Source organism: Physeter macrocephalus, chromosome 11 (assembly GCF_002837175.3).
Source record: "Physeter macrocephalus isolate SW-GA chromosome 11, ASM283717v5, whole genome shotgun sequence".
Taxonomy (NCBI): Eukaryota; Metazoa; Chordata; class Mammalia; order Artiodactyla; family Physeteridae; genus Physeter; species Physeter macrocephalus.
Window position 1 is genome coordinate 52,175,701 of NC_041224.1, and position 13,495 is coordinate 52,189,195.

Here is a 13,495-nt window from a genome sequence, read left to right on the forward strand (position 1 = left end):
GTGCCCCGCAACGGGAGAGGCCACAACAGAGGGAGGCCCGCATAACACAAAAAAAAAAAAAAAAAAAAAAAAAAAAATTATCAAATATGTGTGTGTGTGCATATATATATACACACACACATACATACATCCTCCCCTTACTCAAAACATATCTCTTTTTTTCACTTAACAATGTGTATACAGTTGTTAGGGTATAGAGATATAATAGAGGAATAAAAGTTTATATATGATGAGATATAAAGGATATATAGGCTTTTATTCCTCTATTCATTCTTTTTCATTCCTCTTTTATTTTTTCCACAGGTCCACAGTACTCCATTGTATAGTTATACCCTGATTTGTTCAACTAGTCCCCTATCGATGAACAGTTTGCAGACTTTTACTATTATGAATAGCATTGCAGTGAATAGCTTTTTGTATATGTCATTTAATAGTTTTTGCCATTGTGTCTTTGGGGTAGAATTCTAGGAGGGGATTGTTGAGTCAAAGATAAAAGAATATGTTATTTTAAAAATATGGCCAGATTTCTCTATGAGGATCGTAACCATTTTGGGTCCATCAGCAGTGTGTGAAAGTGCCTATTTTCCCAAAGCCTTTCCAGCAGAATTAGTTGTCAGATTTTAATTTTTGGCCCATCTGAGAGGCAAGAAATAGTATGGCAGTACATTTTTAATTTGTATTTTTTATGACTAGTGTTTGTGTGTCTTTTCATATATTTAAAGTTCATTTGCATTTCTTGTGATCAATCTATTCATTTCATTTGCCTGTTTTTCTGTCGGAATGTTGGTCTTCATTCTTGCATCCATTTTTAGAAGTTTTTTATATATTAGAGGTATACATCCTATATTACACATTTTCCTCAAATTGGTCATTAGTTTTTTGACTCTGCAATACTTCTTTACCTTGCCAACATTTTTTTGAATTAGTCACATTTATTGACCTTTACTGTTTCTGGGTTTTTGAATCATAATTAGGAAAGTTTTTCCCACTCCAAGTTTAAAAGGAAACTAACCCATTTCCCCCCTAACCCTTGTATTGTTTACCTTTTTTTTTTTAAATGTATAAAGCACAGATCAATTTGATGTTTGTCCTCATGTACAGTGTGAAGAATGGATCCTTTTTGTCTCATGTGGCTATCCAATTATCCCAAACAAATCATTAAAAACTTTCCTATTTACTTGAGTTGCCATCTTTGTCATATGTTAAATTTCCGTAAGTATTTGGATCTATTTATGGAGCTTTCATACTGTTCCATTGGTTGGTCTGCCTGTCCACGCACTAGAAGCACACTTTTAATTATAGACTCTTTCATGTTTTCCTGGTTATTCTTGCCTGTTTATTCTTCCAAGTGAACTTATAATCAACTTTTTGTCTGAGGATGGTGGTAGTGGGGAGACACATGATGATATTTTTATTGGGATTGTATTTGTAGGCTAAATTAGGGTGAACTGACATCTTTAGGATTTTGGGTATTCCTCTTCCAGACTATGGAATGTCTTTTCATTTACTGAAATCTAGTTTTGTATCTTTTTTTTTTTAAGTAAATTTTATTTATTTATTTATTTATTTATTTTTGGCTGTGTTGGGTCTTCATTGCTGTGCGCGGGCTTTGTCTAGTTGCAGCGAGGGGGGGCACTCTTCGTTGCAGTGCGCAGGCTTCTCATTGCAGTGGCTTCTCTTGTGGAGCATGGGCTCTAGGCACACAGGCTTCAGTAGTTGTGGCACGTGGGCTCAGTAGTTGTGGCTCACGGGCTCTAGAGCACAGGCTCAGTAGTGTGGCGCACGGGCTTAGTTGCTCCACGGCATGTGGGATCTTCCCGGACCAGGGATTGAACCCATGTCCTCTGCATTGGCAGGTGGATTCTCAACCACTGTGCCACCAGGGAAGCCCCCTAGTTTTGTATCTTGCAGGGAATGTTTTACAGGTTTTTATTTGTTTTTTTTTAACAGCTTCATTGAGGTATAATTTACCTACCATAAAATTCATCCATTTGGGCTTCCCTGGTGGCGCAGTGGTTGCGCGTCTGCCTGCCGATGCAGGGGAACCGGGTTCGTGCCCCGGTCTGGGAGGATCCCACATGCCGCGGAGCTCATCCATTTTAAGTATACAATTCAGAGCTGTGCAGCCATTACTGCAGTACAGTTTCAGAACATTTCCATTAATCCCCAAAGATCCCAGTTCCCTGTTTGTTTATAGTTAATCCCTGTCCTACCCTCACTTCCGCATACAACCTCTAATCTGTTGCTGTCTGTATAGACTCGCTTTTTCTGGACATTTCATATAAATGAAATCATACAATATGTGGTCTTTTGTGTCTGGCTTCTTTCACTTAGCATAGTGTTTTTTTGTTTGTTTTTTTGTTTTGTTTTGTTTTGCGTTACGCGGGCCTCTCACTGTTGTGGCCTCTCCCGTTGCGGAGAACAGGCTCTGGACGCGCAGGCTCAGCGGCCATGGCTCACGGGCCCAGCCGCTCCGCGGCATGTGGGATCTTCCCGGACCGGGGCACGAACTCGTGTCCCCTGCATCGGCAGGCGGACTGTCAACCACTGCGCCACCAGGGAAGCCCAAGCATAGTGTTTTTGAGGTTCATCCATGTCATAGCAGATATCAGTACTTAGTTTCATTTCATTTTATTTTATTTTTATTTAATTCTATTCTGTTCTACTTATTTTATTATTTAGTTCCTTTATAGTATTCCATTGTATGGATTTGTTTACCATTAGTCAGGTGATGGACATTTAATTGTTTTTAGTATTTGACCATTGTGAACAATGCTGCTATGAACCTTTGGGTACAGATTCTTTGTGTATGTATATGTTTTCATTTCTGTTTGATAGATACCCAACAGAAGTGTCCCAAAGAAGAGTCAAAGTTGTTAAAACTTAAGTAACTTTTGTGACTGCAAAAGACAGGAGCAGTATTGTAACAGGAAGATTCTTTTGATAGTAATTAGCACCAGCTTGTTGAGTAGTTACGGCATGGTGATATACTTCATGTAAAGAGCCTGAGTTTAGAATTGAAATTAGGTGTTAATTCCAAGTGTTGCTCATGTTTGCTTGACAAGTCCTTTAAACTTTCTAACTTTCAGTTTCTTCATGGAGCTAGACATGCAGAATATTATACATGGGACAAAGTATGTGCTCACAAATTGGAAGCTATTCTTGTTATTGGCATCATACCAGACTTAAGGCACAGGGGGACCAGAATAATCAATAATTTTGGGGGGTTCTTGAAGACCTCTGTCAGAGAAACCATTGTTTTTGTTACCATTGTTACACTACCCAGGTTATTATGTTTTATTTTTCTCATGATGTATTAATACATTATTGACAGGGGGATTTTTGCTGAAACTATGTCTCCAGTCAAAAATGTGTTAAAAAGTACAAGCAAAATAAGTAATCTTAAAAGAAATAGCTAAATCATCTGCAGTCCCATCACTCTTAGCTGCACTCAAGTCTCTCGTCCTTTAATATTTCTACATGTAAATGACATGAAAATGAAATTGGCCCAATAAGAAGTGACCTATTGTCTTGATTTTTTAAAAGCTGTATTAAGGTTAACTTCATAATTTTAGGAATATTTCCTTTAAATTGTGTTTTAAATAATAGTCATTCTAAAGATGCCCAAATCTTGCCTAATTGTGATTATTATTTAGTTACATGATTTTTATGTATTATCTTCAAGTTCTGCTTATAAAGATTCTTTTTAGAAAAATGATGTTTAAGCAATAGAGTAACAGTGCCTAAATGAGTTATTTATATAACTTTTAGTTATACAATCTCTGTGTTCATAAAAAATTATATAAATTGAATTTTAATGCATTAGCAAAGCTAGCTTTGTATCATTTATCATTGGAACTTCAGAATGTTACATTTATATTTGACTTTGCATAACTGTGTAAAAGGTGTTTAATAATGTTAGGTGATTTTTTTTACAGGCTTGTAAAGAAATTTCATGTAAACATATATGGAGAAAAATCACTAATAAAGCTGATATATAGATGTAGCTTTTCTGTATGTAAAGTGGTAATGTCCAGTTGGTGGGTTAAAATAAGAAAGGTGTTTTTAATAAAAAAAAATCCATGGTCTTTTATTTTTATATATAATGCTTTTAGTTTTAAATATATGATTGCCTGTGTATGCTTACCTTAAGCTGCATTGTGTATGTGATTACGAAGAATTAGAAAAGTAATTTGGAAATTGAATTGATAATATTATTTTAAATAGCCACTGAGTGCTGCTATTTTGTTTTTCTCTGCCTATATTTATGCTGTTAAAAATACATTTGACCTGAACATGTGTATGTGTGTAATCTTTAGAACTTTGAAACTACTTTAAAAATTTGCACATCTCATAATTTTTAAATCTTAATTTTTTTCTATTTAATGGATAGAACAATTTGCAAGTATTCCAAAATAGAAATATTATGGAATATTTTTAAAATAACTATTTCTCCAGTCAGATCATCTTTTATTGCCTCTGTGATTTACCAGTGCCTTCCTTTTTTTTTTTTTTTTTTTTGTGGTATGCGGGCCTCCCTCTGTCGCGGCCTCTCCCGTTGCGGAGCACAGGCTCCGGGCGCGCAGGCCCAGCAGCCATGGCTCACGGGCCCAGCTGCTCCGCGGCATGTGGGATCCTCCCAGACCGGGGCGCGAACCCGGTTCCCCTGCATCGGCAGGCGGACGCGCAACCACTGCGCCACCAGGGAAGCCCCGTACCAGTGCCTTCCTTGTTATCCTCTTTGGAGTATCAGAGAGCATGTTATAGATCTTTGTCATGGGCTTGTAACCTCCTCCAGATACTGGCCCCTTTTGAAGTAGTGCAGATATTTGATGATGTAGAGTTATATTAGAGATGAAATTCCAGGTTGTCTGGGAATGGTGCCTCTGGTGAAGGAATGTAGACTGCATAAATTCCACGGTGAGAAGAAAGTTGAGCCATTTGTTGTCATGTGCTAAGCAAGAGTTCTGTAAGAGTTGGATAAAAATGAATATACGGTATCAATGGAATACCACCGTACTAGTAGAAAATGTAATGAAGAAAGGGAGCATGTTTAGAAGAGCAGCAAAGAGAATGAAGAGTGTAAGAATAATCTCAATAGGAGTATATTTAGCTTCTTTGAAGAAAATTATGTAGCTTTATAGAGAGTTACAATTAGAATCAAACCAAACCCTCAGTTTTTCTACAGGTTTATAAATATGATATTGGCAGATGGCAAGATATGTTCTTGGATGAAAGTATGTATATTATAGAGATATCGGGGCTTTGTTAGTGATGCTTAATGCCAATCCAGTCCAAATCTCAAGAATTTTTCTCTCGCCTTGATTTTATAATCCTGAAGAATAATTAGGAAGACCTGAATCTACTAAATATCAAAATAGAATAGAATTATTCCAGTCTTTTCAACAAATAATGTTGGGACAGTTATGGATCTACATGCTAAAAAGGTGAATTTAGACCTTTTATATCATGTCAGACACAGAAATTAACAAAATGGATCACAGACCTAAATGTAAGAGCTAAATTATACAACTTCTAGAAGAAACATACAAATTCTTAGTCACTTTTGGTTATGCAGAGATTTCTTTAAAAGGTCACCAAAAACATGATCCATTAAAGAAATAGCTGATTTGGGCTTCATCAAAATGAAAGACTTTTATGTTTCATAAGACACCATTAAGAAAATGAAAAGAATATATACTACTATATATACTACTATACATGCAGTAGAACAGCTGTAATAAAAAAGAGATGGTAACAATTAGTGGCAAAGATGTAGAGAAAATGGAGCCCTCATTTTCCTGCTGGGAATGTAAAACTGAACAGTCACTAGGAAAACAATTTGTCACTTCATTAAAATGCTAAACATAAATTTACCGTAGTATTTAGAAATTACGTTCCTAAGAACGTAATTTCATTTTTCCCAAGAAAAATGAAAGTACACGTATGCCTGAAGTACGTGTATTTATTTGTAATAGCCAAAAGTGAGAAAAATTCAGATGTCCATCAACAGAAGAATGGATAAACAAACTGTGATGTATTCGTATGATAGGATACTGCCCAGCAGTAAAAAAGAATGAACTATTGATACACACAACAACATGAGTAAATCGCAAAATAAGTACACTCAGTGAAATAAGCCAGATATGAAAGTATATGTAATGTATTCCTCCATTTATATTGAGCTCTTGAAAATACAGATCAATCCATAATGACAGAAAGCATGTTAGTTGTTGTAGGGATGTAGAGATGGGGTTAGAGGGACAATGATTGACTGAAATAGGGCATGTGGGATCCTTTTAGGGTGTTGGAAATGTTCTAAAACTGGATTGAGGTGATGTCTGTGCTCCATAAACACACTAAAATCAGTGAAATGTACTCTTAAAGTGGGTGAAATTTTAAGCTCTCAATATTCTTATTATGGGAAAATTCTTATCACAAGATATTACTTGTAAACTGTTGTCTGATCTTTACATTGACAGGTGATAGTAATGAAGAGAGAAGAATGTTTTAAAAAAGAAGACATTTTAGCCCTAGATTTGTGGAAAATATAGCAAGAGAAGAAATGGAGCATAACTTTTCTTTTTTGTTGTTGTTTAACCATCTTGACCATTTTAAAGTATGCAGTTCAGTAGTTTTAAGAATATTCACGTTGTTGTGAAACAGATCTCCAGAACTTTTTCTTCTTGCAATCTGAAACTCCATACCCATTAAACAACTCCCTTTTCCTTCCACCCCCCAGCTCTGGGAACCACCATTCCACTTTTTCTAGGAATTTGACTACTTTAGATGCCTCACATAAGTGAAATCATACAGTGTTTTTTTGTCACTGGGTTATTTCACTGAGCAGGGCCAGATTCTATTTATAATCTTATCTAATGCCATAAGTAAAAATTAGTTCTAGGTGAAGTAAATATTAAGGAAACACATTGCACCAAATATAGTATGTACCATCTTCTAGATGAGGAAGCACTTTCCGAACTTGGAATACTTTAGAAAAGAACACGTACGAAAAAATTACAGATTTTGTAGCACAAAACTGAAAAGCTACTGTGTTTTTCTTAAAAGAATACCATATTACATAAATAAAAAAACCTTGAAGAAAGAGAGTGTAGTATCTTCATTTTAGATATTAAAGGGTTGATATCTTATAGAATGTGAATATCTTACATAAGATCTTAAATCAGTACTTTTAGATATTGCAGTATTAATATCTTTATATAAGATTATACAAATTTATATGGAAACTACTAAAAGTTTATAAAGAACAAACAAAAATCATAAGAGGAAACAAACGTGCAAATTAAGAGAGTAAGTACTGTTTTCACTTTGCAAAGTGAGCTCTGGTTTTAAAAACTTTGATTTGACGAATGAATTTTACTTTTGTAATGAATTTCAGTCTTCAAAGTCAAAATAAAAATTTTTGTCTTTAAGTTAGCTGACAGGCATATGCTCTTTATTTTTTTAATTGAAGCATAGTTGATTTACAATGTTGTGTTAATTTCTGCAAAGTAATTCAGTTATATATACATCCTTTTTTTTTTTTGTATTCTTTTCCATTGTGGTTTATCATAGGATACTGAATATAGTTCCTTGTGCTGTATAGTAGGACCTTGTTGTTTATCCCATATGCCCTTGAAATGTTTTTTCTTTTTGTTTCCAGGAAATATTGATGAAGATGTTGTGGTGATAGAAGCTTCCTCCACTCCCCAGATCACTGCCAATGAAGAAATTAATGTTACCTCAACTGACAGTGAAGTGGAGATAGTAACAGTTGGGGAAAGCTATCGGTAAGATTTTAATTTCTAGTTGTATATTTGAAGTTTTAAATGTAAATATTTAGACCCATTTGTGCTGCAGATATTTGCATTTTTTAACTTTTTTTTTCTTTACCTAGTTTTAGTGTGTGTATACCAACCAGATTAGTGGTTGTCAAACCAGACTGTGTTAGATTCATCTGGGAAGATGATAAAATATATATTGTTGCCTGGATCATAGCCCAGACCTGCTGAACCAGAATCTTAGGAATCAGTATTTTTTTAAGCACCCCAAGTATACAGTGAGTGTTGAGTCATTGCTCTAGATAAACATCAGTTTTACTTGGTGTTTTATAAAATTGAATTTGTTTTATGATTCAGAACGTTCACAAACTCCTCTGAAATTTAGATGTGAATAGTACATAAGTATTGGGAATGATATTGATATCTCATTAATACCAGTGATGTTCATGCTGTTATGTTAGGACAACTTAGTATAAAACATAGTTTTTGGATTTTTTTGTCCTTCACTCAGTAATTTTATATAAGCCCTGTAGTAAAAAATGAATGAGATATCCTCATTTGTTTTGATAAATAACTGGAAATGACATTGCCCTTTTTAGAATCACTTTGACGGAAAAAAAAAAAAAGAGAGAGAGAGAGACCCTAACACAATTCATTTTGTGCTTTAGATGATTACAAATACTGGTAAAGGAAGCAGTGAAGTATTCCTCTCTTTCGTTTGATACACCAAACTGTGGATGAATCTTAATTTTTGTGTTGGAATGAATTTAGAAATGCATTTGCTTATTGTATTTTAATTTGTTATTGATTTTTTAAAAAAGCGTTCTTATTTTGGAAGCATGTTACCATCATACCTAGAATGTGCTTCTTTACTTGCCACTTTCCCATTGGAGTACTACTTCTAATGGCATGGAAGAGAGCACTCTATAATATATCCCTGTTTAAGTTTTAAATGATTTTCCCAGACTCCGAGGAAAATTGATACTCCACAGTATGTGCCACAGTTATTCTGTGACTGTCCATAGTGGTTGGTACAACACTGACTCAGTTTTTATGAGCTATAACAATTGTTGAAGCTAAGGACCTGTTTTTTTGTGGAACTGGAGAGCTTTCTTTTCATGTAGACACTTAAATGTTCAAGCAGATGCATTTACATGGTGATAGACAGTGCTCTTGAAAAAGACACAAAGTGCTCACTAGCCATATTTATTTTCCTTATGGTTACCTAGAATATTACCTTTGTCACTTTACCTGGCTCTTGGCCCGTCCTGTTTAAGAGAATGTATCTGTGTTTCAGATCCCTCTGTGTCAGGATTTGACAGTTGGCACTAATTATAGGGGCGACTAAGGCCTCTGTGAAACTGTTCCTCATACATCAAGTTTTTTGCTCGTACTTTACTCAGCATTATATTTGGAGTTAGGACATCCTGTGAAGTTTTCACAGAAGTGCTGCATAGTGGACGTGGAAGTTTCTGCAGCTGTTAACAGCTTCTGAGAAATAATAGACTGCTCAGTCTCTCATCAAAGACTCTTGGTTTCTCAAGAATTTTAAATGGTGATCATTCTCCTTATCTAAAACCATTTCAGCTTGAAATATTTATTTACCTTCATGCCTTAATGTATACAATTCTTGCTGGAATACACGGTCTTGTTTAAAAACTCTGTCTCAGGATTTAACCTCTGTACTTCTGTTACTTGAAAACTTAATTTTAGAATTTGAACTTCTTTCTAAACTTTTAGGCTCTATAATTGCTGAGGCCATTGTCAGCTCAGATTGAACTTCGGAGTTCTCTTCTGAGTGGTCAAGCTTATATGATGACTGCATGTTAGTGGATCTGGCTCACTCTTTCCATACATAGTGACAATAAGCTTATAGGCAGTTTTTCATTCAGTTTGGGCAGGAGAAAAAAATCAACTTTGTAAGCCCCATCTTTCTAAAACATATTTTTTTTTTCTCCTTGAATCCTGAGGACTGCATATTCTACATACTATCCCTCTGTACCCTTAGTCCAGATCATTACAGTGAATGCTTTAAGAATTTTTTAAAATAAAATATATGCTGGGGCTTCCCTGGTGGCGCAGTGGTTGAGAGTCCACCTGCCGATGCAGGGGACATGGGTTTGTGTCCCGGTCCAGGAGGATCCCACATGCCGCGGAGCAGCTGGGCCCATGAGCCATGGTCGCTGAGCCTGTGCGTCCGGAGCCTGTGCTCCACAACAGGAGAGGCCACAACAGTGAGAGGCCCGCGTACCACACACACACACACACTATATATATATATATGCTGTAAGTAATTTAGTACAATACACATAATTAAAAGATGATAAAAGCATTTGGTGTTGAGGGTTTGTGATTATATGCCTTTAAAGCCTAAAGCAGCTCAAACGGTGATGTTTCTTATAGTAAACTAGCTACAACTATCCGTACCTCTCCTGATTGCAAGAACTCTCTCTGGTGCTTTGAATCCCTTTTAGACAGTCTCAGAAACTTAGCTTGGTTTGGGACTCCGAAAGCCATGCTTTGCAGATCCAGTCTAAACTAAACATAGAAGATCATGTGAACATTAAATGTTTAGGGTGTTGATATTTTTGTTACTATACCTATGGTGAATAATTTTAGGTATTAACTTAAAATGTAAATAATTGATTATAACCCAGGTGAATATTCAAAGTAAACATTGAAAAGGAAGCAGCATTCTTGAAACAGAATCCTGTATTTTACACCAGTGATTGGTCTAACATATCATTTTTCATTTTCTGAGGTCAGTTGATTGGTGAACATTTGTTGAACATTTAATTCAGCAGATGTTTATTGAGTGCTAGGCATTATGCTAGTCAGAATTTTAAATTCTGTTATGATTATTTCTCTAGAGAATTCTTTTTAAAAAATATTTATTTATTTATTTTTGGCTGTGTTGGGTCTTCGTTGCTGTACATGGGCTTTCTCTAGTTGTGGCGAGCGGGGGCTACTCTTCATTGCGGTGCGTGGGCTTCTCATTGCGATGGCTTCTCTTGTTGTGGAGGATAAGCTCTAGGCATGAGGGCTTCAGTAGTTGTCGTGCGTGGGCTTCAGTAGTTGTGGCTCGCAGGCTCTAGAGCCAAGGCTCAGTAATTGTGGCGCACGGGCTAGCTGCTCTTCGGCATGTAGGATCTTCCCAGAGCAGGGCTTGAACCCTTGTCCCCTGCATTGGCAGGCAGATTCTTAACCACTGTGCCACCAGGGAATCCCCTCTGGAGAATTCTTGAATGCAGAATTTCACAACTCAGTTTGTAAGAAAGGTTTATGATTTCTTAGGTAACTAAAAATTTTGTTATTTAAGGTCTCGTTCAACCCTTGGACACAGTAGATCTCACTGGAGCCAAGGTTCAAGTTCTCATACAAGTCGGCCACAGGAGCCACGGAACCGCAGTAGGATTTCTACTGTTATACAGCCCTTGAGGCAGAATGCAGCAGAAGTTGTGGACCTTACTGTTGATGAAGATGGTAAGTTGGAGTACTAGCAGTGTAGAATTATGAAGAAGATTTGGTAAAATGAAGTATCTTAATATGCTAGAAACTTCTATTGCTGCTTAATGGTAATATATATTAAATTACAGGGAAGTTGCCAGGTATCCTAATGTTATTTTTCAATTAATATAATAACCTCAGTTTGTAAGTTGTGTCTAAAAATTCTCTCTGATTATTACTTCATTGCTTGGTAGTTATTTTCTTAGAAAAAAATTATTTTTATAAGAGGTGGTTTGATCTATACTCAGACTTATGTGTTATTGATACTTTCATTTTTAATATTGTTATCATACTTTAACTTTGCTATGAAAAATAGAAACATTTTAAAAATACAGAACAGAAAAGCAATATAACTGAGTTTAAATGGTTAATACTGGTTATTTAAAATGTTCAATTTGCTTTTAAAAGTTGTGTTATCCTTCAGTGTAATAATATGGTTACCTTATGTGCTGCTCAGCTTTAGTGTTTTGTTTCGGCTTACAGCTGCACCCAAGTAACTGAGGAAATAAAGCTAGAGTTGGAAAACAGAGGTTAGGGAAAGTGGTAGCAAGTATTAATATATGAATACATATGTGAATTTTCCCTCATATTGAGAATTGTCTTCAGATAGTAATAGTTAAATCTTAGAAGGAAATGGTCAATCATAATTTCCTTAAGGAGACAGTAAGCCATATATGAATTTATTAATTTTTGCAGTTAGCTATAAATTGGAAAAGATACATTCGCTAGGTAGGAAGAGTTACGGGCCTTGTGCAATCAGCTGTTATTATCGGCTGTTTGCAGTTTGGATGATCATAACTTTCAGAGTAGCAGTACTTTGGAATTAAGACGTTTATTAAGAGATAATTTATTCCCATTGTCTACATTTAATTTAACAATGTCTCGGTTTTTATTTTGAAGCACCATAAATTATCTGTAAGGCAGTGGTTAATACAATAGGGATTAATTAAAGATTACTCAATTAAATATTGATGGCTCTTTTGGAAACTTTTTGTGTGTTTTCCCATGTGACACCTGCCATCCAGTAAAGTAACAAAAGGTGACAGAGTAGCCTTTTAACCCACTGGAATTTAGTTCAAACAGAATACTTTTAGGTTAAAAGTATTCCAGTGATCAGCAGATGCCCCCTTCTCCCTACTGGTTTCTTTCAGTGGAAGGCTTCTATCTTATTAAAAATAAATCCAAAACTTAAGTTTATCAGTTAGACCAGTGGTTCTTACCTACTGGCCATTTTGTGCCCCTAGAGACATTTGGCAGTATCTACAGACACTTTTGGTTCTCACAGCTGGGGGAGAGTGCTATTAACATCTAATGGGTAGAGGTCGGTGAGAGGCCTCTATTAACATCTAATGGGTAGAGGCCGGTAGAGGCCGGCTGCTAAACATCCTACAGTGCAAAGGACAGTCCACCCAGACCCCACTGCCACCTCCAACAAAGAATTATTCAGCCACTGTCAATACCACTAAGATTGAGAAACTGAGATAAACTATTTGCAAATGAACAGAGGTTCCTCCCTCCCCCTTTTATGTTTAGGCAAATATATTTCTTTAAGCATCTGAAGTACAGGGTCCCATATAGACTAACAGGTACTATTTGTGTTTCAGGAATCAGCGTACCTCATTTCATTGTATAGAATAGTTGTCCTCTCATTGTATATCACATTTAAAGAGTGATAATTCACGTCTAATTATTGTGACTATGCTTTGCACAAATTTATTCCCATTCTTAATTTTTAAACAGTCATTTAACAATTAGGGTCTAAAGTATAACGCATTCATAAATTAAGGTCTGCCTGAAATTTCTTTTAATTTCTACTGCAGAAACTTTAATTTTTATTAGAAAGCACTGATGAATATTAATATTGGCAAAAAAATTTGGGGGAAAAACATACAAAAAGGAATGAAAGAAAGAAATTAAAATGGTTATTAAAAATCATAGCTAATGTTTATTGAATGACTACTGCTTGTAAAGCATCATATAAAGTGCTTTATATGTATGATCTCTGTTCATCCTAACAGTTCTATGAGGAAAATTCTGTACTTTCCTAGTTCTACAGGTGGGGAAGTAGAGAGTGGTTAAGTAATTTATCCTAGATCATACTGTCAGTGATGAAATCAGAATTGCTATCCAAGCTGTGTGACTCTAGAATCCATAATGTAACCAGAGAAAGTACAATTTGTATACTGTTCTAACAGCCTGTGACAATG

At 35.7% G+C, this 13,495-nt stretch overlaps 1 protein-coding gene across 9 annotated transcripts in view; it reads left to right on the forward strand.

Moving 5' to 3' along the window:
* The window catches only part of RNF111 (ring finger protein 111), an 86,839-nt gene that overhangs the window by 44,378 nt on the left and 28,966 nt on the right, over positions 1 to 13,495 (forward strand). For all 9 annotated transcript variants that reach the window (XM_024128823.3, XM_024128824.3, XM_024128825.3 and 6 more), the window contains 2 exons: positions 7,664 to 7,790; positions 11,101 to 11,264. In XM_024128823.3, coding sequence (XP_023984591.1) covers positions 7,664 to 7,790; positions 11,101 to 11,264 — 291 coding nt within the window. The remainder of the gene's footprint in view (positions 1 to 7,663; positions 7,791 to 11,100; positions 11,265 to 13,495) is intronic.